The sequence below is a fragment of the Poecilia reticulata genome, chromosome 15 (genome assembly GCF_904066995.2).
Source record: "Poecilia reticulata chromosome 15, P_reticulata-male-v2, whole genome shotgun sequence".
Taxonomy (NCBI): domain Eukaryota; kingdom Metazoa; phylum Chordata; class Actinopteri; order Cyprinodontiformes; family Poeciliidae; genus Poecilia; species Poecilia reticulata.
In genome coordinates, this window is record NC_088844.1 from 10,841,597 (window position 1) to 10,867,401 (window position 25,805).

Below are 25,805 nucleotides of genomic sequence, written 5' to 3' on the forward strand. Positions count from 1 at the left end.
GAAAAAAAGGAGACAGTTGAATCTCACAGCTCGACCTCTAATTTTCCCAAAGAAACTTCCCCAGCCAGGGAAGTTTGCGATGCAAAGGAGACAGTTGAGTCCAATAGCTCAACCTGTGCTCTGGCAAAAAAGACGTTAGAAGACTTGACCCAAGAAGAGACATCTGTCCTAGGGGATGACAGCTCTAAAGATCTTCCAAAAGAGCAAGTTTCCGCGGCTGCGGATGTTTGCCGTGAAAGGAGTAAATATCAGCCCTACAAACGACGAAATTCTTGTTGTCCATCATTTTAACTGACAACAAGAATGTTACATCTGACTGACAACAGCATGTTACATCTGTCGCGCTCCTCCTGTTGTTAATGAACAGTAAAAAAACTTGCATAAAATGTAAGGGAGTTGCAATTACAACCGTCCATCCATTTCATCCATCCATTTTCTTCCACTTATCCAGGGTAGGGTGGTAGGGGTAGCAGCTTAAGAAGGGAGGTCCAGACTTCCCTTTCCCCAGCCACTTGTTCCATGTCCTCTGGGGGAATCAAAAGGCATTCCCAGGTTAGCAGAGAGACATAGTCCCTCCAGCATGTCCTGGATCTTCCCCGGGGACTCCTCCTGCTGGGACATGCCCGGAACACCTCACCAGGGACCCATCCTGGAAGAAGTGGTTGGGGAGAGGGAAGTCTGGGCCTCCCCTCTGAAGCTGCTGCCCCCGCGACCCGACCCCGGATGAAGCAGAAGAAAATGGACGGATGGATGGATGGATGGATGGATGGTCAACAGGTCTCTAAATTCGCCTTAGGTGACAATAAAAAATACATTTTATGAATAAAATATAAAAAAAAAAAAACATCAGGGCTGCACAGTTGGTAGCACGGTATCCTTGCAACAAGAAAGTCTTGGGTTTGAATCCTGGCCTAGGTTCTTTATGCAGGTTGTCCATGTTCATGAGTGGGTTCTCTCCGGGTTGCTCCGGCTTCCTCCCACAGTTCTATCTATCTATCTATATACACATCTCTCTATCTACATAAATATATATCTATCCATATATATATATATATATATATATACATACATATACATACACATCTCTATATCTATCTATCTATCTATCTATCTATCTATCTAACTATCAATCTATATCTCTATCTATATACATATCTCTCTATCTACATAAATATATATCTATCCATATATATACACACACAAATCTATATCTATCTATCTATCTATATATATATATACATAGATATAAGGGATATATAGATATAAGGGATATATAGATATAAGGGATATATATATATATATATATATATATATATATATATTTGTTTGTAGGATGTAGATCTGAATCTAACTGCTGGCACAGACATAAGGTATAACATTCCCATGCTAGCATGCAGCAGACATCAGAAACAGCTTTATAACAACAACAGCAAACTTATCAAGCAGAACTACGAATCATACAATTTTGGCACGTTACTGGTCTTAAAATATATCATAGTTTTGAAAGTAAGCGCTTAAAAACTATTACTCTTTTCTGTCTCCTACCCAGGAAGTTATTTCAGATAAAATCTCTTTTTTGAGGGAGACCTGAAGAAATCTCCCCTAAATTATAAGAGAATACCCAAGGATGAGCCATGTTTCCTGTGTGGGTTGGTCTCTTATTGTGGACCACCATGTCTTTGGCAAGTCTGGTGTAGAAGCCAAAGGGGTGTTACCCATGCTAATAATTTCTGAACGTACAGTTAGTTGCCTTCTTGAGCAGCATATCAGACTACAGGCTAGCTAGTAAGCTGTGTTACTGTAAGAGGAGCATCAAGACAGGGTTTAACATTCTCCACAATAAGCAGACTTACTTAAAAACTAAATTCAGAGTGAGTGTTTTATGTTCATATTTTGCTTTTGACCACTGCGTACATTTGCTAAACAAATCTTTTACAATCACCTACTGTTTTAGCTAGCGGTCTCATCAAAGCTATTTCACTACATGTGACATAAGTAGAATCTCACATTTGTGAGCTAAAAAACAGTTTTAAAGTAATGTGAAACTTTGTTCCAAAGGGTTGGGTATATTTCACAACTTTTAAGGCCTAAACTTAAGATGATAATCATTTAAAGATGCTTTTAGACCTTTCAGAACACACTGCTTTAACCTGCTTCAACCCAATCTCTGCCACACTGTTCATATGACTATTTAGAAAATCCCTATGAAATACAGGCATTGTATGGGGAAATGTGATGAAATGTGGACAAGCTTTGCAAGGCTTTGTAGATTTAAACCAAAACTCCTACCACTTTAAAAACATCCTTGTTGTACTGCTTCCTTCCTTGAAGTTACAGTATGCAACTTTTGTAAAAAAAACAACAAAAAAACAAACAAAAACAACCAATCAGATTTAGGAATATTAGCGCCGTCAATCATGCCGGTGTATGTGCCACTCAGAACCTCTCCCTTTCTCTCTGATTAACTACAGCTTTTCCCCGTCAGTAGAGCTGGCCATGAATGATCAGGCTAGTAAGCACAGCCATCAATGAAAGGGATAAACAGCTTTAAGTTGTTTCTTCGTTGTCCATACCCAAAGGGTGATGGACAGCGGTAAGACCCTCATCCTGGCTCCGATTTTTTGTTTTTGACCAGGAGTGGTGGAGAAGCTTGAATTTTTATTATTTTTTTCACAGATTATCTGCCTCATTTTCACAAATGCACAAACACACTCATCAGATTTAAATAATGGGGGTTAGCGGTCAAACGTGTCACTTGCTTACCACAGACACTTGCAGCAGCCGCACCAGCAGAGGCAGCAGGTATTCGGTCGAGGCTGTCCAGGGGCCTGGGGTGGGGCCTCGATGTGAGCCGCCTGCCTTTTTCTCATCTCCACTCCACTCACGCTGTGGGGCTTCATGCGTGCATGGAACAAACACAGTTGAAACACAACTCAAGTCAATCGCAGGGCGAACAGAGAGAGCAGAAACAAATCAACAATCGTGCTCCGCTTTCTCCTCGCCAGACAGCACAAAATTATCTGGGGTGGACAAACAAAAAAAAAAAATCAAATAAAAAATGGAGTGTGTGGATGCACGTTAAGGAGAAGGACGACGCGCCGAGGAAGGAGGAGGAGGACTGAGAGGATTCCCTTCCTTGTTTGGTACGAGGGCTTTCTGGCATTCGCCCAAGTGTTTCACTCAGCTCTGACACACACTAAATGTGCATTTTAATGGGCGCAGACAGAGACAGAGGAACAGGATCTGCATATCACACACATGGACGGGCACGTGCGTGCAACAAACACACAAGTCGGCGCACATTCGCGTTAACCCGTTCGTCTCTGGCCTTCACCGTCCATCAGAAGATGCGACATCCACCACCGACTGTCTGGAGATAAAGATGCATGTAAAAGTGCTTTTACAGTGTTGCGCCTTTGTTTTTACTGCGGTTGCCTAACTGATTGTTTTAACCGACACCAATCTTTGGGCCACTTCCGATTTTCTCGGCTAATGCTTTTTGCTTCCTATAGTATGAGCTCTTCTTCCCAGTACAAAACACACAAGAACAGCATGTAAAGTAAGCGCTGGGCTTTGTGGTTCAATATCACAGAAAAACTGACCAACTCTTTTTAAATTCTGACTTTATTTCTGTTCATATGCGACACTCCCACTGCATGACCAGTGTTCCAATCCTCCTCAGGCCCTTGAACTAAAAATAACATTGTACTTCTGTCAATTTGCCTTGTTAGACCTACTAATACCCAACCTTCTTCTCCCTATCATCATGTTAACACTTACACAGGTCACAGCACACTCCACACTTATTGGCACCCATTGTAAAGGCATTAAAATGCCTTGAATTTACTTCCCCCCGCCCCCTCTCACAAGAGCATTGTGCCCCACAGGAAAGTTTTTCAAAATCCACCACTTAATTTAAGCACATGATTTTTTTTGGCCCACGTCAAGAGATGTCCAACACTTACTGCAACTTTTCTATAACTTTGTTGGGATAATTAGGCTGTAGTTGGCTGATGCTGAGTGAGGTAATTCTAATTCAATGATCTGATTCGCCTGTTTAACTTGTTTCAGCGTTTTCAGCTTTTTTTGGACCACCACCATTGTACTTGAGTGTTTTGCTTGTAATCGACAGCATGCTAAAGTAACGCGTGGCGTTTCGCTGGACGCATTTCAACAACTTTCTACCACCTTAAAGGCATCAGTACAACAGCTGAACAGAGACAGGACTTCCTGAATATCTTCACAATAAGAGTTTGATACATTGGTAAAATTTTTTCCATTTTCTACACTCAGGTTTTGCAAATAAGAGGAGTTTATAAAGGCGATTTGAAAAACTCACACTTTTTGAACTTTACAGAAAATCCAGCATAATTTTTAACACTTTAAACAAAACTAGGATCTCTTCAGCACACATTTTTAACCAAGACTTTTCTTGACAGACGACCAGCACAAGCCACAAACCACAGCAGCAGAGGGATTTTTGCCCTCAACCCAATTAAACTTTGGTCCTTTGTTCTTTTAAAAGCATCTGCTCTGTGCTGCTCACTAAGTGAGGAGCTGAATTTTGCGTTTTGGTGAAGCTGCCCTTGAACTTTAAAAATATAATTGTGCCAAATTGACAATTGTACCTGCATCAACCCTTTTAGCATCTCTGGATAGAAATACAGCTCAGAGATTTTTTTTTAAAACTACTGAAAATCCAATGTAGATACTTCTCAAACTAGGATTACCTCTAAACACATACAAAAACAATAAAGCAACTATAGTACAGATTTTTTAAAAATCCCTCTTACCTGCAAAGTCATATTTCCCCTATAGTTCTTAAAAATCCAAATTGCAATAATGATGTGTATCCATAAAAAAGGCTTCTCCTCTTGTTATCATTCCCTCTACTGAGCATAAACACATGTGATTTCCCACAATGATCCTGGCACAGCCTGCCTGATATGCAAAAGCACTCGTCAGACCAGCGGAGCGACCATCAGTTATTCAGCAACCAGGCAGCACAGTGGAAAACAGGCGACTGGATGCAAATGACCGCGAGGGTTCGGCTTTGTTACAAACCTGGAGCAGAGGCCGCATTGACAGGATATGCAAATATTGGTTGGAAAATACAAACATGCTAAGACGAATGACCAAAAAGGGAGCCACCAAGGCTGCAGCATGGGTATTTTTGTTTGGTTTTCCGCAGAATTCAGATCTAGCCCAAAACAAGATTTTAGGTTAGCTTAAAATGTATTGGAAATTTTTATTTCCCTACTCGCTTATTTTTTATTTTTAGCAATAAATGTGTAAGCTGGTTTTATCCTCATTTGGTGAAATCAGCTGACTTTGGGTTAAATGTTTGCTGCTTTAGAACTTGTCATGTTCTTTTTTTTTTATCTATCTATTTACTCTGACATACCACATCAACTACTTTTAGTACAAATCAGAAAACCTTTAACATTTTTAATGCGATGCTTTAAAATACCTATTAGGAAATATTGGTGGCAACACATCTAAAGTGACTTACAAAAGTATTCACACAACTTGAACTTTTCTCAATAGCTTACAACTATTAACTCCAATGTAAGGGTCGTTTATCATTTATTGCGATACATTTTTTATCACGATAAGATTTTGATTTTTTTGTTGTCACGATAAATTACAATTAATGATGTTTAAAAACCCCTAAAACTGTCAGGATTGTTATTTTTACTATTTTTATCCAGGGTTTGTTGAATAGATGAGTATCAATAAATATGGGGTAATTATGTCTCTACTAGCTTTTGCCCATTACGTCTTTTCTTTGTTTCTTGGCCATGCAAACTAATCCTAGCTGAAAGTGTTGAAAATTAAATTTGTAAACACAAATTTAAGTTGTGTGCAAAGAAACCTATAAAAAATGTGGAGGAAGTTGTGTTTGTTCTTCTGAGGAAAGTTTGTCACCCTGCAGCATCTCTATAAGCTCTAGGTCTGGGGTTGGACTAGGCTGAACACTTTCCACTTTCAGTTCTGATCTTTTTCTACGTTCCCTCTGGCCTTCATGTCTTTTCACCAGAACAAAGGTTTCTGCCTCAAACACCAGAAAATGTCTGGCCGTTTTTTTTTTTTTTTTCTTTTTTTAACACTTGGGTTGTTTTTAGAAGCAGTAAAAACCCAAACGGAAGTACAAAAACGTGCAAAACATGACATTTGCATAACAGGTCTCCTTTAATGTGGACGTAAAACCAGGGAAGTTCAAAGGAAACATGCAAAAGAGTTACCGAAGTATAATTATTCTGATCTGAAACAAAAGCACAATGACACCGAAGTTCGCCTGCGCGGAGCGGTGGCCGGGACAAAGAGAAACACTTACCATGAATTAATGAGTTCCTAAACACAGGTCAGACAAAGCGGTCATGGCGTGAGGTAATAGGTTGCCGGGTGATAGCAAGCTGGTTGACAAAGTGACTGACTGGTGGAGTGTCTCGGTGTCCACTCGGCAAGAGTGCTGGCTGTTGGGCTCGCGGGAGCGGTGGGACGAGGCGCGGAGGTACTTGTCACCATGGAGAGGAGGAGAGGTTACTGGTGTCACCATCCCTGACCGAGGAGCACAGGAGGGGAACGCGAGAGACGAGGTGAGGTGTGACGACCCTTCTCGCTTGCTTCCCACCGCGTCGGCCTCCTCGGACCTCAACAAAACGGATCCTTCCTTGACTTGAGAGAGCAGCGAATGTGCAGCATCTGAAAAACAGCGGGTGGAGGAGGGTTAGTTCAACTTGTTTTAAACTAATAAGATGCAGGATCCAGATTTAGTGGAGCTGAGTCTATTTTTCTCAAATGAATTTGATGAACAAAGAAATCTAAATCCATCTTAATAAACTTCTTTTTTTAAATGACATTTATGATCTCTGTTATGTTATGCAGTTGCAATCTTGTTGGTTTAGGTGCTGAAATGATTTACAGACCAATGTGTCAATTTACAAAGAGAAAACAAGATGAGCCTCTGGTCAGATTGCAAAAAGCTAAATACTTTACGGTCACAAGTTATTAGCATGTGGGGAAACAATTATCTTGTGGCCATGCCTTAATACTGTGTGTTCACAAGATACAAATACTCAAGTCCTCAGCGATCAGGAGAAGGACATAAAGTTCCACATTTAGCATTTCGCAGCAGGAAGCCACAGGAAGTGCGCTTGCATTATTATTTAGCTGAAAACGGGGTGGTGCTGAGGACGGAGGAGCAGAGAATGTTTTACTGATCAATGCTGTTAGCTGCAAGTCAGTCCGCTGCAACACCTCCGATCTTTAACCATCATTCTAAAAGTGAGGGTCTCACCCTTTTTTGCCATCACGGGCTGCCGTACTCATAATCACGTAATTTCAGTCCGCGTTCACTGAAAGCGGCTGGCTGAACAACAAAGAAAATAAAAGTACTCGTGTGAACCAGGTTAAAAGTTGGGGAGAGGAAGTCAAAGTTTTAAAATGACTAACTGCGATTCCTGGGGTTTGACTTCAAATTCTCGGCAGAGATCGTTTGGAGGATTTTCCTGGTTTCTCTCTGGGTGAAGGTGCCAGCTGTCAGTCAGCTGCTTTAGAAAACTGAAGGAAGAGGAAACCCGGAGAAGTTTTCCCTCTTTTGAAAAGCAGGAAGTCATCAGTTTTGGAAACAGTATTAGATTCTTATGAGTATGACAATCTCAAAATAAACCACTTCTTTGTTATTCACGTAACATTTTTCAACCAACAACTATGATAATTCCTCCTACTGATGAAATAAAAAGAAATCTTAATCATGAAATGTGTAATGATGACGTAAGCAAAGCATTTATTTACTGCTGTTGTAATTTTGACACAAAATCTTAAGTAAACATTGGCTACAAAACAAACCACCACTCGTAACTAACCAACCGTTTTAGTCAGCATTACTCTCAATGTGACAGATGTTGCTTCTTTTAGCTCTAATAATATGAAGTTCTGCAACTAGAAATAAGTCCAATACGACAATATTTTTGTCTTCTACGTGAGTGAAAACAGTAGGAGCCTCATTTCAGCCAGCTGACCAGCGGTGGATCCGACCCCATTTGAAACAGTAATTATTTAAAACGCTGCTGCACATAAAGCTGGTAATCAATCAAAAGCACTGCGATCCTCCACAAAAATCAAACTTTTACTGGATGAGAGAAGTGCATAGCAGTAACGTGGCACCGTACTCGCTTTCAGATTGCGGAAAAAACTAATCAGTTGTTTCACAAAACAGTGTACAGACTTTTTGTATTCAACGTAAGAGAGACCAGGTCACTGTCCACTGTGAGGAAGACGGTAACTGCTCCTAACCTCACCACAGCACCCCATTTTAGAGAACGCTCAACTGTCCCTTTAAGAAAGGTTTTCCAAAACTGAATCAACCAACACCAGCAGCTTTAAAGAGTTCATGCACTGATCCAACACCAGAGGCTTGTTCAGAACTACTAATGTTCTGTTAGGACAAAAGAAACGGAGGTAAAACACAAGAAGGAATAGTTCAAACACTATCTGCATCTTTATTTGTGTGACTTATGGAAACCAACCTCACATGCATCTTTCCTCATCTCCTCTGCTTTACAATAACACAACATGCTGGGTCAGTGCTGTTCCACAGAGAAAACTAAGCCCTGCAAAGAGAGAAGCTTTTATATCTGCTGATGGCAGTTAAATAAAAAAAAAAAACTGGGTTGAAAACAAAGGGTTCTCCTGTATTTTGAGAGCTTTTGAAAAGGGATTTTGCATAGCCGTGTGCAAAGATAGGGTTTTCTTTCGCATCGCACTGGAGAGATTTTCCACAGCCAATTTCCAGGAATTAGTCATCCCCAGAATGACTTCCTCAAACATGCGTCTGCAAAAAAGAATGCAAAAAAAGAAAAGAATGGGGAAAAGTTCAACCAGAGTCGCTAGGAGACTAATGCTGATTGGTTGAGCCGCCGGAGTCAGTGTGCATGCAGAGGTTTTAAAGTTAAGTTAAAATGTGAATGTCAAATCACTCCCAATTTCAAGACTTATTAATCACATGCCGGAAAAAATGCTACAGTGACCCAAGTTTTTCTGGTTTTATGGCGAATAAAACTCAGCTTTGACCCCCCCTCCCACTCTTACCCCCACCTGATGCTGTAAACCTCCAGGTCACTGGCTAATTCTGTTAGCTTCAGACATGCCACCCATCATTCTTAGTAAGGAAAGTGCATTTAAGACACTAACCCTAACCCTACGAGCAACATGTGTGTAAAACAGCCAATTGCAGGAACTTCTTGAGCAGATAGCGCAACTAATTATCCAGCTAATCTATGTTTAATATACACTTGTTGCACCATAAGCATAGCAAAAAGGGATACTATTCTGCAGAAGAAGCATTTTAAAACTGTTTACACAAGTTTATCACACTAGCTTAGCATGCCTAAATTGGGTTTTCAATCGTTGGTCACCTGGACAAAGTACAGCAAAAAAATATCAGCAATAATCCTCACTAAACTGAAAAATATGCTAAAAGGACACACCAGGCTTTTAGCAATGCCAAGCATAATTGTTGCCATGAGACCGAACATCACCTGGCATCCTGGGTAACCGCAGGTTCTATAATGTTTTACTGCTACACGTAAACATCCTCAAGTTAAATATCTGCCCATAACAGTCTGAAACGGGATGATAAGAAAGCTCGCAGTGTTTGCCGTGTTTCAGTGACGGGTACAAGTTAATGGGATTTATAAGGAAGTGTCCCAGGATGCAGTTGCAACATAACCTGTGTTGCTCTGACTCAACACACCCATGGGAAACTGCAGTGTGGGTGTTCCTTCAGCTGTGCACCGCAGGATCTCTGTGTTCCAGCAGATATAAAGAGGGGGTGGGGAGGGGGGGAATAATGTCAGACAGCGGCTAAAATCCTCTTCCAATGCAGAAACTCGTCAGGATGGTTTATTTCTGACACCCTCCGTGAACTGTCACATCCGGGGAAAGCCTTTTACAATAAAAAAAGGCCCGTGCATATCTCCAGATATGAAGTAGACACGCGCATCGGACCCAGCTTCTGCTTGCACTAGCTGCGCTGGCTAGCCTGCTGGTCTGGGTCGCTTACAGCTGCTCGAACCGTCGCTGCGCGTCGGACCAACACCGAGAGAGTGGGAGTCTTCCCAGCTGACACTGTCGAGTCACAAAGCAGCCGAAGAGAGAGCTGTTCGGTGCTGACTGTCGCACAGAGGCTCTCCAGAAATCAAACACCACCCACTTTCTCGCTGGCTAGCTTTAGCCCGAGAGCCGCTATCTCTGACAGCGAGAGGAGGTGGAGGCGGCGGTGGCGGCGGCTAACTCTAGTTAGCCCGAACAAGCGGAATCTTACCCCTTTGCGCTGGGATGTCACTGACCTACAGTGATGGGTGTGAAAACGCGGCGTCGCGACGCCTATTTAAAGACATGGCGAGCGGGAATCCCGCGGTGTAATCGTGTCCATCGCCGCTGTTTTTCCAGCCATCCGCCCCGCTTCAGCACCGATCTCAGCCGAGCTCCCCTGGATGCACTGCGCAGGCGCAGCTGCTGCTGCTGCCGCTGCTCTGTGGCTGCATTCGGTCAGAGGATGCACCGCTGGGGCTCCACACACACACACGCACACACACACACGCACACACACACACACACACACACACACACACACACACACACACACACACACACACACACACACACACACACACACACACACACTGTCTGCAACACACACAGGGTCATTACATTTGCGAGCTCCGCGACATCCGCTCTACTACCACCGCCCCCGAAACACACAACATGGCTTGAAAACAATGCTGCGTTTATTTTCCTTCATCCGACTGACTGCAGGGACAGTCCAAGTCACTTTACTAAATTTAGAAGGTAACTATTTATTCTGGGGGAAACGCATCCTCGGGTTATGAACATTTTTATGTAATAAAACAAGCTTTAAAAATAGTCTCACATACAAATAACTCTTGTTTGAAGACTATGAAAGCGACTTAAAAATAAAAATAGTTGAAAATTGTTTAATTTTTTAAATAATAGCAATAACACTAAAGAACTTTGCGATTAACAAACATGATTAATTAATTAATTAGGGCTGCACAGTAGAGCTGTTGCCTTGCAGCAAGAAGGTTCTGGGTTCGATTCCCGGCCCCGGTCTTTCTGCATGGAGTTTGCATGTTCTCCCTGTGCATGTGTGGGTTTTCTCCAGGTACTCTGGTTTCCTCCCACAGTCCAAAAACATGACTGCCAGGTTAATTGGTCTGTCTAAATTGCCCCTAGGTGTGATTGTGTGTGTGCATGGTTGTGTGTCTCTGTGTTGCCCTGTGACAGACTGGCGACCTGTCCAGGGTGACCCCGTCTCTCGCCCGGCACGCCAGCTGGAGATAGGCACCAGCAACCCTCCCAACCCCACTGCGGGACAAGGGTGAAAGAAAATGGATGGATGGATGGATGGATTAATTAATTACGAATCAAATATGAAAACAAATCTTAGAGAATTACTCATGATAATAGTTGGACAAAAAAATCAAAACAAATTATTTTTCTCTTTATATAACAGCTTTTAAAGACAGTAGATGCATTTAATCTGACTCAAAATCAGCAACTTTGAGATAAATAAAAATATATTTGCCTCTTATCGTACAACCAATAATTCCAGATATTTTGTACATTTAAAATAAATTCATTCAATAAGGGCTCCATGTTAAGTACTTCATTTTTCTGTGTGATATTAACAAAGTGCACAAAAATCATAACCAAATAATAATACATCCTTTGTCCCTATGAATAAGCAATTTTAATGTCACTTAAACACGTCAGAGCCTTTTTTTTGTCTATTTAACCACTTAATCATTAATTAGAATCAGACTACTATTTTATTCTTTGTTGGTTTTTTTGCTTAGACAAATAGATTGGTGCTCATAATACGTCGGTGGGTATCCCTGTTTTGCCGGTGTTTATTTTGCTTGCTTGCCTTTGTTTTGTGGCTAAATACCTCATTCATTTCAAGTGAATCTGCTTTCAAAAGCATGAAAATATGTGACATTGTGGAAAAAAAAAAAAAAAAGAGAGAGAGAAAAAAAAAGAAAACCAAAAAAAAAAAAACTCAGTTCATTATGTTTACACAAGGGGGCACCAACACTCTGTCCTCTCTCTTTCTCTTAAAGCTGTGCATACATTCACCTGCTCTGTTGCAGCAATGCGCCCACTTTTGAACTCTGGTATAAAAATACAAAAATAATTAGTGCTGTTCAGGTTAAAGGCAGATCACCAGCTGATTTGAAACCTGCATGTACTTTCAAATTGATTTATTGGTTTCATATTTGTCTGGGTTATTTAGATATAAGCGAGTCTCTATAGGAACCCCATTCTTAATTTTATAGGTGCAGGACGCCGGTGGATTACGAGGAGGATCATTTTCTTCCTTCCTCTCTGTCATGAAGACAGTTTCATTGGCTTGGAGGTGGTGAGGTCAAAAGCTGTAGACTGAGTACTCTGACTTCAAACTGTGAATTGAGAGCAGACGTTTTACAAGATGAACACATTAGCACAAACATGACCTTGCACTTTCTCTCATGTCATTTTTTTATTTTATTTTTTTCTTTGCAACCAACAGGGACTGGGCAAAATGTTCATATTCATTCACCTGCTGTGGGTTTGTTAGAAAGTTGTTTTATGTAAGCAGCAGCAGGTTTGAACTGAACCACTTTTGTCAGCATGTAGGGACAACTCCGACCGCCATTATGTTTTTAACTCGCAGTAAAAGTGCTTTGCAAAAAAAACGCTTTCGATTTTTGCTAGATGTTATCAAGACAGTCGGACGGCCCCCGCGATTTGGTGAAAACATCAATAATTGGGCTAAGCGTTTGTTCCACAGACTGTATGCATAAATGCAGTGACTTTAACAGGATGCCACTAATCATCTCTTTTCAGTGCAGTGTTTTGGTAAAAATCATTAGGTCAGGGATCATTTGGATGTTATTTTGCGCCACTCACATACTGTATTTACCACTGCACGCCACGCTCAGCCTTGATGAAAACAGTATCTCCCAAAAACCTCATCCATAACAATGCTGCTTGCTCAAAAAAAAAAAAAAATTAAGTAAATGGAATGACCCTGGCTCTAACTCCACAGCACTCTGATAGGACATGTGCAGGATCCTTGAAAAGTAACTTGACGAGTCTAAACACTGCTACTGCAAAACATCCTTTCATCAGACCCTGCGCAGCATCCCACAGGAAACGGGATCAAGGTCTGGTGGTTTGAAACATGTTGTTTCAGCACAAAGAGAGCTGGGCTGTATTTATGGTCTACTTGGTGCCCAAACCCTATAGATAAGAGACAGATTGAATCCTGCTGAACAATGGCTCTTATATAAACGTACATAGTATTTCTATGAGTTATTTAGCTGAATATTTTAATGCACATTAGGTTAGTGATTAAAGCCCATATCTCACCATTACGCACTTCTGTTCAATCCACTGGGAATTTCCGGCTACAGAATATGACCGTGATGCGTTTTTGAACACCTAGTGACCAGGTTTTATCAGACGAAACATAAAACCTTGATCTGATCAATAAATCTAGATCCAGTGATCCCCCGAAGGCTAATTATGTTGCAGTGAAAAAATTGAAAGGCTGCAACTAGGAACCCAAAGAGCAAAAACTGGAAAAGATACATTTAAAATGTATTTAATTCCCTCTTAATTCCCTCTTTAATGTACATAAAAAAGAAAGATGAATAAATAATATCTTAAAAATGCAAAGATTTTCCCAGTTCTTTAGAAATCTCTCATAAATGTCACCAAAAACAGTAAAATATTCAATTCAGATTTTAAATTTGCAGGGAGTGACGCTCTCTAACAAGCTTCGTCCACCATTTAATCAAACATCTTTTCCTTTTGTTCTGGGGTTAAGAAGCACAGAAAACCATAATGGATTCATTCTTTATCATTTCAAACAGCTAAAGCGACAAAGTTGTTAAAAAAACGAAATTGAGGAAGATATGTACGTTTTACATTCTGACCATCCACATCTAGTTTTGTTTGACAGGACATTAGAAGTAGATCTGCTGCCGGGCTGGATTTTCCTGCCATGAAATGTCGAGCAGTGAAGAGAATTTCGTCCCCTGCTGGTCATTACTTCACAGGCTTCACTTTTTGGAACCAAAGGTTATTTCTTACCATTTTTCACTCTGTTTAAAGCCTCTTCAAACGTGTTTTAAGTGAAAAAACACGTATTTATATTTGTCTACCTCGACATTATTTAAGACTTATTAACTTCCTTGGCTCTAATGTGTTTTTCATCCATGGTGTTAACATGAACCTTTCTTTCTCCATTTTGCCTCTGTTGACTGTTGGCGTCTCACTAGACACGACGAAATAACAAATAAGTGGCACATAATGCAATTTAAGCTCAGTCTAAAAGGTAGATCGACTGATAGAAAACCCATTTATCCTTGGATTGGAGCAGTCGGCATGGATTTAAGGATAACAAAATGAAACATCCCTCAGACCTCATACCGCTCATACGGTCATTGTGTTTGATTTATCAGTTTGAGCCCAGGTGGCCTCCCGAGGGTTTTTCTGTGGTTAATTTGTCTCACTGCTCCTCGTATATATATATATATATATATATATATATATATATATATATATATATATATATATATATATATATATATATATATAAGAAGGTGCGACGTGGACCGAGTTCAGCAGGAGGCTGCAGTGATGCATATGGAGCCTATCAGGCAGACCTAAAGTGTGAAGTGACGATGGCTGAATGCAGATTCAAGAAGAGAGCCACAGGTTGAGCAAAGCAGCCATACAGAATAGCAGTGACCTTTTTTTTATTATTTGTGTTTCTAAGAAAATCCCAGAGGATTTATATATTCAGACAGCAATTCTGAATATATATATAAAAAAAGAGTCTAATTCTTTTTATACAACTTTTTTCAACGGGGATCTGTCCGTTTTTATGTTTCGAAATCCATTTACAGGCATCTGTTACTCCCATCACTTTGTTGTGTGTGTGTGTGTGTGTGTGTGTGTGTGCGTGTGTGTGTGTGTGTGTGTGTGTGTTTTAGCACAAAGCACACAGAAATAAAAAGAGAGGTGGACTTAGATGTCTATCATGGATGTGATAATGCTCTCACCAAATCTATCACATTGCAAGGCTCGTCTTCAGTTCAGCTCTCGCCACAGCTCTTTTCTCCCAGTAATTGACTGGCAGCCTGCCAAGGGAAGTGAGAAGAGTTCATTATGATATCATAAAAAAAAAACAGTGATGATATAAGGCTTAATAACCACCGCCTAGAACCTAGTTGTAATTTCTTTGGTATGTTTCTGAGCAATAGAGACAATTAACTACTTAATGTTACCTCTTAAATACTCATTTGCACACTTCTTTTTCTATTTTATGAATCTTTCTGCCTCTCTGATTCCCCCACACCGACACACAGATCATCTAATATCCTGAGTACAGAAGAGGATTAGGGCCACTGAAAAAAACAAAAAGAATTCTGACTGTACAGAATTTTGAGAAAAATTCAGAATTCTGACTTTAATCTCAGAAACCTGAGACCTTAATCTGTGATTAAAGTCAGAATTTCTTTCTTTTTTTTAATCCTTTGTGTATTTTGACATTTTCCAAATGAATCATTAATAATTTTTCTTCCTTTAGCTAAACCAGTGGTGCGGCCCTTTGATTCACAATGCTTTGGGTCTCACTGTATCTTGTAATGTTAACTCTTGGCTTCCATATCTGGTCTCATCATCAGGATAACTCAGGAGTATCTCAGTCTAGCAGAGGTTAAGCTAGAACTCTGTGAACCCAGGCTTGTTATCTGCTGATTTCTAAGTATGCGATCCGGAGAGAAAGGCAGGGAAAACAGACACTTGGGCAAATGAGATGTCAACCATGGCTACAGCTTAATCAGCGGGTTTGAAAAACATGGATTCGGTCACAGGAAGCATATCCATATGTCAGGGAAATTGGATTTAAGTCAATTTGCAGTGTTCGGCTGGCACCCATTACGCTCCCTTCCTAACTGTCAGCCTATAAATTTAATGAGTTTCCGCAAGACGAAATGGAAAAGTAACTTTAAGTCCCTTAAAGAACGGTTTCCATGGCATTTCCATCTTACTCTCTCTGCAGGTAGGCAGACTTGTCTTAAAGAGCTGCGCTTTGGCTCCAGGCTGGATTCTCAACTCTGAGCTGCTGTGCTAAAAGATCCGGACACGTGGGCAGATTTGAAATTGTGCTTTCTCGTGATTTCACCAGCAGCTCACACAGAGTTCCCGTGTGCTGCTGTCTGGAAACCCGGCCGTCAACGTTTATTTGTCAAAGTGCGACAGGCTTCAGATGCGACATCACTGCCATCTCATAGATTGTTTACCACACGGCACGTCAGCTTTTGCTTTCTGCTGCTGCAGGAATACAGGCTGCTTTTGTGACAGATAAACACAGCCGGTCTATTTTCTGCTAAGCCCAGGGCAGGTTGGGTTTAGTTTCACATAAAAAGGCATAAAAATGTAGCATGTTGAAAGAGAAGGGACATTTACTCTCAAAACGACTATAAATGACGGTCAGTTCAATTATATAGCTAACAAAAGCAATGGAGAGCTTTTCAGAAGACATAGTAATCATATTAAAAACTTCTGAGGAGACACATAAAAAAAATATTTTCCACAATCTCGTCGTGAATTTAAACACTTTTTCTCTTAGTTGTTGAAAATGTGCAGTCATGACTTTATTTGTGAACCAATTTGCTTTGGTTTTTTTAGTTTAAGTGAATCACTTGGCTTGTTGCCATGTCAAAAGAAATATCAGAAATACATTCACTGAGAAAAACGATGATGTGTTTTATGCTTATTTTTTTGTTTTTTTCCCCACAGGAGATGTTGTTTTGATCGTCTGACACCAAAACTGTTTTGTGTGAAACCCCCGGAGGTCTGCTGCTGTTTGGCTCACCGAAGACCACAGAAAACACCAGACAGGTGAGGCATAAAGTTGTGTGGGAGCTTAAAGCCGTGTTCAGGTTATAAAACAACACATCAGACTCTGAGTAGAGTTCGGTCTGTCACAGAGCATGGCCTAACTCCATCCAGACAAACTATTATCAGCTATGCACCTTTACACAGATCCATCTCAGAAATTTAAATATTGTGAAAAGGTTCATTTTTTCCCCCACTATTTTCAGAATGTAGAACTCATATATTTAATAGAATTGTATGTTGTGAAATATTTAAAACTTTTAGTTCTTGTTTGTTTTTTTGTTTTTTTTATGAACATGGCTTACAGATGGAGAAAAAAAAAAGATTCAGTGTCTGTGTGTGACGGCTCTCGACTCCAGGCAATGACAGCTCTATCAAAGCTGTTGTTATCCTTGCTGCTGGTGAACCAGTTTATTGTTGCTTTATGTTTTTCTTTTTCTTTTTTTTTTTTTAAATGCTTGCTTTCTGTGAGCAACCAGCCTCTCTAAAAACGACCTTTTGTGACTTGCTCTCCTTGTGAAGAGTGTCGACGAGTGTCTTCTGGACTTCTGTCCACCCAGCGGTCATCCACATGATTGTGTCGCCTGCTGACCCAGAGAGCTTTCAGAGGCTCAGGAAACCTCTGTGGGTGTTTGGAGATAATTAGCTGATCAGTGTGTGAGACCACGAGTTTCCAAAAAATTTGACTTTGCCGCAATATTCTAATTATGTGAAACCCTGAATTATATTTATTTTCATGATCTGTAAGCCATAATCATTTTTGATTTTTTTTTTTTTGACATCCACTTGCAGAAGCAGGAACATTTTCAAACATGATTTTCTCCACACAGGAGACATATCAAAATAAAGCTTTTCCACACACAAGTGGAGGAAAGTGATTTTTGGTGAGACCAAAACTGAACTTTAGATACTCTGTGTTACTCTCTAAAACCCCTAAAATAAATCTAGTGAGGTTTTTGGTGTTATTGTAACAAAATATATCTAAACATAATTCAAGTAGTTTTTTTAAAAAACAAACTGTGGTGAGCAGAAATCTCCACAGTTTGTAATGATTTCTTAACCAAGAAATCATTACTGATATAAATATGTTATAAAAGTATTACCTTTGTTATAAAAGTATTACCTTGATTGCACTTTAAAAATTAGGTAACTTTATATTATTAAAGGTAAAGTTTAAACAGTAATGCTTTCTTGGTTAATGTCAAGTTGTCATAACAAAGACATTTTGAATAATGTCAACTTTGTATTAAGTGTCATAATTTACCGAATGACGCTTTATGACAACAGTCATAAATATTCATGAAGGCTTATTCATGTTCATGACAGGTGTTATGTTATGTTTATGAAAATGTCATGTCAGTCTTATTCACCCCCGTTCAAATAAAGTGTTACCCAAGTTTCTGAGTTTGAATCAAGATTCAGGCTCGCAATGCGGAAAGAGTTGTCGGGCTCTTTAGTATCAGACTCAGCCAACACATTTTTTCCATCACACAGGGTTAGGATCACTAGAGACCCATGTGTTCCTGCAGTCAGTAAGATAAGCTTAGAAAAAAAAGACCAAACAAACTGAAAAGCAATCAGTTTGTCCAGAACTACCTTGACTCTCTCTCTGCAGCACATCATTATTTTCTTGTGATAGACAAGAAAAAAAATCCTTATTTTTGGGGAGGATTTAGTTTGTGCTCAACAAGGAAACAAAACATCCTCTACAGTGGAAAACAGCAGAAATAAATAAATCCACTCAGGCAGAGAAATGACGTCAGTTTTTTTGTTTTTTTTTTGTTGAGGCTCAGATGTTTTTTATGTGCCTTTCATCTGATATAAATTCTTAAATAATAAACAAAATTCCAAACCACCTTTTTTTTGATGTCACTTCTTTTAGTTGGAGTTTTTTATTTTTTTATTTTTAAATATAAAACTTAACTAAGGAGGTAAACTTAAATTGAACTTACTATGGGGTTTAAGGTATTGCTCAGTGTTCAGTGTCTGACATCGCTGCATGTTTTCCTCCAGTCTGTTTAAAACTAAAATCCTGCAAAAATAACCAAAGCTTGAATCCTTGTTTCTTGAATCTTGTGTTGTAGATAATGTGGAATACTTAGGTGTGCTTTTATATTTCTCATTTTGCTTAGCTATCCCAGCTAGCTGAGAAGTTTGTTACTCTCCCGTCTTTCAGTCCAAATTAAGAAGTAAACATGGACATGTTGTGTAGTGTTGCAGAATTTAATGCTTTGTGTTTATCTTTTTTTTTTTTTTTTCCAAATCTCAAAAACAATTTCCCACCTTCCTAAAGCCTTGCCACATCCTAATGTAATAGTTGAGCTGGAAGCACTTGTTTACTCCTTTTATTTCTCAATTACCACCTACTGCAATAATTTCTTTTGCAAATGAGGGGGGATATGATGCATGTGCTTCCCTCCCACATGATGAATTAAGAGGACGCCAGTGTTTAAAAAGCAACGAGAATCAAAGTGTGCTCTGTCATGAGGCAGCAATCATTAATTGCTGCCTCAGCAATTAATGATTCCTCATGAAATGAGAGTTGGACTGCAGAAAACATCAGCAGCTCTGGAGTTCATGGGGGGAGGAAGAAAAACATCTAGATAGTAAACGTGAAATAAACATCATTCACATGCACACAACAGATACCAGGACATATTAATCTGAATAAAGTGATGAGCGATGAGACAAAAAACATTAAAAAATGCATCTATGTAATGAGTTAAATGTTGTTTTTTGCTAGCCAATCTAAAAATCTCAAAAGTTTCCTGTATTTCTACAACAGCATGTTTTCCCAATACACTTTGTGAAAAGGTTCAACCCTTAACTTTAACATATTTGTAGATTGTTTAGCTTAGGTGGAACTGTAAATTGTCTATTTTTTTTTAGTTTCTATCTTAGTTTTGACTTTTTTTTTAAATTAAAATATATGTTCCACAGTCATTACTTAGCACCTGGTCTCCTCGACGTTTCCCAGCCTGAAGCTTACAGGGAGACGGATCTTTGACTGTTCCCTAATCTCTCTATTTCATCTATTGAATGTCCTGGTTCCTCACTTATGCTTTTCTTTTTTTTTTTCTCTTCAGCACATCTTACAGGTTTTCTGAAGGATTTAAATCTGCAGATAAGGATGTATCTTCAGGGAAAGGTATATTGTGACTGCACTTATTTTCAGTTTTCTTACAGAAACTCCCCGATTGCTGCTTAACATCGCCTGTTATCTGAAAGATTTTATGACGGCCCACATTTTAACGCGCTACCCAGGATGTTTGAAACATTAGCAGGCATTACAGCGTTACAGATTCTTATGGTGCTTGACTACCCTGGGTACACCCTACTTCTGCCTATGGGGATTATAGCCTCCACATGCAAAAAGCAATAGAAAACTTGTTCAAACCACAACTGACTTTTATTATATTTCATTATCAGGGACTCTTTTCTTCCTGTTGCATGAGGCATTTTCATGGTGTTGGTGTATTGTCTGTTTTGAGAGGAATGTATAATTTATTTATTAAGTATTACTACAAATAATTCAGAAACCTGAGTTGCAAGGGGTAAAAATATACTTTGGTTTCACCTGTAAGTATTGTTACTGTTGCTCTCATTCTTGAGTTTTAATAACTTTTCCCTGCACCACCTTGGTGAAAACCCTCTAGTTTCTCCTTTGTCAGCAGTCTGCTCACCTCACATTTAGGCCCAACTCAGCTCCAAAGCGAACAAAAAAAACAAAACAAAACAAGAAGGAAAAAGCAGCTAAACCAGTAATGGAAACCCTCCTAAAGCCAGCTGAGTAGAGGATGCCGGATAAGTAGAGTCAGTGAGAAAGGGCAATTATATAGTTTAATCTGACCAAAACACATCGTTCAAATTAAAATCCCTTTTGTAGTTGATCAGACTCAGTGGGACTTAAAAACAAAAACAAAACAAACAAAAACGTTAATTTCAATCTCATGGAGAAAGGTTCATATAGTCTTGGTAATCTTTTGAGTTCTTTTATATTTAATTTTTACTCCATTACCATCCTGCTCACCGTGTGTGTCAGTCAGTGGTGGAGAAAGTACTCAAAAAATGTACTTAAGTAAAAGTACAAATACACAGACAAAAATGTACTCAAGTAAAAGTCAAAGTACCACATTAACATTTTACTTAAGTAAAAGTAAAAAAGTACTGGTTTTTAAAAATACTTAAGTATTAAAAGTAAAAGTACTTGCTGAATGCATTGCCTAATCACTAATATCATTAAGTGTACCGATCATATGATCATATGCCACAGATAAAGCATGTTTTTATTGCGTTTATTCTGTAACATAGTTTAGACTTGGATATGTGATTCTATGCATCATAATTTCAGGGATGGAAACATCTCGTCTCCTGTCCTAACATAACATGAACTTCCCTTTTTTTTCCACACATTTATTTTGAAAGAAATCCAACTGGCAGAGGAAGACATGGAACCAAGGAGCCACGTAGCAGAGTTGTAGTCTGGACCACTGAACCCAAGACCAAATCAAAACCAGCACCCCGTGCTACATGACAATAAAATTTAGTGCACCTATCAAAACTGCTTCTCAAATTGATCTGAAAGATTCACTTGCCCACCTAGATATTAAATACTTAGAGCTGAAATAAATGTAACCAGTATCAATTCAAACTCTTCTTCATTCTGTTTTGCATCCATCTCTGTGCCACAATACACAGAGGTCTCCTGCCATCCCTAAAAAAATAACACCCTGGGCGGTTGCCCATATTGCCAATGTCAGAAATAATTGTCTGCACCATTAAACATAGCAATTAACAACGCTCAACTATGAACACTGTCCAAGGCCCAATAAGCAATAAGTAACCAAGCAGGAGGAGCACCGTGACTGTTCTCATCCTCCCTCCTGCTGCAACGTCTGCCACCATGACAGGTGACAAAAACAAAGAGCAAAGAGCATGCTCTGCGTTCTTACGTTGTTTTATTTATTCACCAATTAAATATAAAGATATTTTAATAAAATAAAATAGCTACTGCAGTGTACTCAGAGCATTACAAGAACAAAAAAAGGCTCTCACTGAGGCTTCAGTACTATAGGACTTAGTCAAGATCCGTCCAGAAGAATCGGATCGTCCATGAATGTCATATTACAATATTGCACTTTGGTCACAGCGTTGTCCCATATATGCGACATGTCAGTCATCGCAGATGCAACATGTGTCTCAGTCAATACAGCTAGCTTTGCTAGCATCACGTCCACGGAGCTTACCTTTCTTTAAGCTTTCCTTCCAAGTGACGTAAAAAATTGGACGAAGTCCCACCGTCTGTGAAAGCGAAGCGCTGCTGATTTTACATGTCGCCATATCTTATGATTTATGCAGCGCTTCCGTACTATTATATTACTGACGCTCAGAGGAAACCACTGCGCATGTCTTGGAGCTCCGCGTGCGAGTAAAGGGGGAGCCGATGGGTGACAACAGACACTAAGTCACGTTATTGCTTGGATTTTTCGGCGCCACCTTAAATCCCTGAACTTCACATTTTAACAGAAAAAAAACACACAATGCGACTTGGATGTAACGAGTAACGCGACAGTTTTGTAGAAATGTAGTGAAGTAGAAAGTACAGATACTTACTGTAAAATGTAGTGGAGTAAAAGTAGAAAGTATCCATTATTAAATCTACTTAAGTAAAGTACAGATACACGAAAATTGTACTTAAGTACAGTAACGACGTAGGCCTACTTGTACTTCGTTACTTCCCACCACTGGTGTCAGTGTTGGTAAAACTGAGCTTGGTCTTCCTTTAGCCTTGTTAGTACATATTTTAAAAACTGGAAGTTTTTAAAATATTTAAAAACTTCCAGTTTTTAAATATTTTAGCCAAAATCAATTTAGCGTGAAATTTCCTCTCCACGCCCCGCAACTAAATAAACGATTAAAATTAAATGGTGTTTTTGCAGTGTATGATTAATGTCACTGGAATAAATGAGAAAGCTGTTTTGAGGCTTTTTGCACATTTAAAAAAAAAAAAAAAGTAGTTTCACTAATTGTGGATGGTGCCGTAAACCTTCCCATTTGTCAGAATAACAAAGTTAAGACTCGCTCGGCTTTAGCGTCTCATGCTGTGGCGTTTCTGCTCATTAAAGGCACTAGGGCTGAAAATTCATTAGCATTATATTTGTCTTAATTAAACCCGTGTTTGTGCTTTCTGATTAAAAAAAAAAAAAAGAAGTTTACTTGGAGCTCATAAAACTCCAGAGTCTCAGGATTAGTGCCTTAATCAAACTCTGGTGCTTACAGCAGCACTTCTACGCAGATCAAACAAAACAAGCAGACTAACCAATAAAGTGTCAAAATCCTGATGATTGTAAGAAGTTCACTACCCTCAGCGTTCTCTGTAGGCCTCTCAACTCACTAAAGCGGACGAGAGTCGTGATGAAGAGCAACCGGGATTTCCATCCAGTCAGCTGTAACTTGCTTTTCCCTCAATTACTTGCTGCAGATGGTAATTTAGATTCTATGCAGGCTTTTCCGTGCAACTGAGTGCTGCCCATTGGGAAGCTCGCCTCAATGAAACAAAGAACAAACCCATCACCCCCCCCAAAAAACAATGTCAAATGCAACAAGTGGAGCCAAAGAGAAGCATTGAAGTACAGAACAAGACGTACTGTAGAGTATTGCTCCAAACCTCATCTTGAATTATGTTGGGGTTTTTTTTTGGTTCAACAGAATAGATGAGAATGAACTAAGATGAGTTCATTCTCATAGTTCTTGTTGATTTCCAAGTACAGCTGGAAATCGACAACAGGAAGCTTGAAAATAAAATAATTTCAGTGTTGGAATGGCTCATTGAAACCTGAAACCTGACAGAAAAGCTGCACCATTTCATACAGAACTGCAACAAAAGACTGTAAGAATAAAGGGAACAAAAATATAAAAATATTCTTCTCAGTTTGGGCTAATTCACACCTTATGTCATCTTAAGACACCTTTCAGAAACACCTAATCAGCTCAAATCAGTGCAACACCATCAGACAGGGAGACTCAAACTCAGTTATTAAATGAAGCCTATGCTAAAAAAACGTGATATCGAAGGAAACCCAGATGACTGCAGTGTTTCTTTCACACTGACTCAGCAATGCCGTCTCCTGAGCAAGGATGTGGCAATGGTGGAGAGAAACTACACCCTACGAACAGCAAAAAAATAAAAAATATAAACCTCAGTGAGAACCAAAATCTACGGAGACCCATAGGGGACATGGAGGATTTGATTTCTTTTGCGTTCCCTCGCAATAAGCAAATACACTCTGGTCTATTTCAAATGTCAAATTTATACACATTTAAAGAGCCACAGTGTTTATTCTTAACTCTTTGGTGCAAAAAAAAAAAAAAAAAAAAAAGATTGAAAATCGATTTGTGTAAGATTGAGATGGAACTGCGCATTAAAATGGCCTTTTAAACCATTCAGACTTTCAACACAAGGAAGACACAATCAAAACTGTCAGATGTCTTCATAACACCGTGAAAATAACTCAGATACACATGGAAAAACCTCATGGAAACCTTATATTATTGCAGAAAGTACAACTGCCACCATAAGAAAGGCTTACAGTATTCAGTTTTGACGCCTGAATTGATCGGTACGTTGCTGAGAGAAAACGCAGGGAACGCAAAAAAATCCTCCATGTTCCCATGGAGGTTCCGTAAAAATCAATAAGACTCCTTAAGAAAGTCATTTTCTTTTTCTCGATCAATTGAAATTCTTAAGATTTCAGGGGGGGGTGGATGCACCCAAATCTCTGGATGCTCTTTTATTTCATTCTACATCTTTGCAACATAAAATTTTTTAGATTAAACTGTCTTTTTTTTTCTTTTCAAGCTCCGTTTTTTAATTCTTTTTTTTTTTCTAATGCTAGCAGCACGGAGAGGACTGTAGCCGCTTAGCGTTAAGGTGACAAATCAAACATCAGCTCCGTTTAAAAGGGTGAGAAAAGCTTAACGTGGTTCCGACTGAACGGACCCGTTGAAGTTGCTCTGGCAACGGGCTAAATCTGGTTACTGGCCATTATTATTATTTTTTTTAAAAGGCATTTACCTCAGATTACTTTGTTGAAGATCGAATCGCATTAATCTGTTGACGGCCTCAGCATGCAAGAGTAGCCTACTCCTCAGGGCTGCTGCCCATGAGTGGACGCCCGGTGATGGGGACCCGGACCGGCCTCGTTCCTCCGGTTTTAATTAAGCTTTTTTAATTACAGAGCAGTAAAAGGTTTGCACAGGGACCAGATCACGTGTTTACCGGTGTTCACCGAAAATCCACTAAATAGCAAAAGACTTACACACTTTCAGAAAATAAAATACAGAAAATACAGAAATTTGCATTTTAAAAATCTTAACTGAACATTTGTCACTTTTAAAACAGATTTTTTTTTTTTGTGTACATTTGAAAGACTTGGGTTGGTTCTGACATTCGGTGCGAATTTCATGTCAATACAAGTGAAACTACTTAACTGCATCTGTGGAGGTTTGACAAAAATAACCAACTTCTCCTCATATCTGATGCTAATAATAGATTTTCATTTCCCAATATTCTGAGTCACGTGATTTTGCGATCATCTTTGTGGACACAGTCGCTCAGCGCTGCAGCAGCTTATAGCAGAGCGATCATGGCGGGCAGAGTAAACAGTGAGCTTCTTCTGCGAGTGTGAAAACTCCTCAAAATATCGAGTGAGAGACGAAAAGCAGAGAAGGAGAGGAGCCTTTGCGGCCGTGTCAAGTTGAAAAGACGAAAGCTAAAGCGTCGGCGGGGGTATTTTGTTCTTAAAGGAGAAAAAGGATGAAAAGTCAAA

The 25,805-nt window shown here is 39.5% G+C and overlaps 1 protein-coding gene across 4 annotated transcripts in view; it reads right to left on the reverse strand.

Annotated features, from left to right (window-relative positions):
* rgs17 (regulator of G protein signaling 17) overlaps positions 1–25,363 on the reverse strand; it is a 45,089-nt gene extending 19,726 nt beyond the window's left edge. Inside the window, exons 1-5 of one of the 4 annotated variants that reach the window (XM_081616299.1) lie at positions 25,052–25,363; positions 15,138–15,215; positions 8,532–8,836; positions 6,338–6,705; positions 2,764–2,894 (exon numbers count right to left, since the gene is read on the reverse strand). In XM_081616299.1, coding sequence (XP_081472425.1) covers positions 2,764–2,894; positions 6,338–6,340 — 134 coding nt within the window. In that variant the 5' untranslated portion in view covers positions 6,341–6,705; positions 8,532–8,836; positions 15,138–15,215; positions 25,052–25,363. Of the gene's footprint in view, positions 1–2,763; positions 2,901–6,337; positions 6,706–8,531; positions 8,837–10,327; positions 10,727–15,137; positions 15,216–25,051 lie in introns of those variants that run through there. The other 3 variants (XM_008429190.3, XM_008429193.3, XM_081616298.1) reach the window with 3 other exon arrangements.
* Between the last annotated feature and the right edge of the window lie 442 nt (positions 25,364–25,805).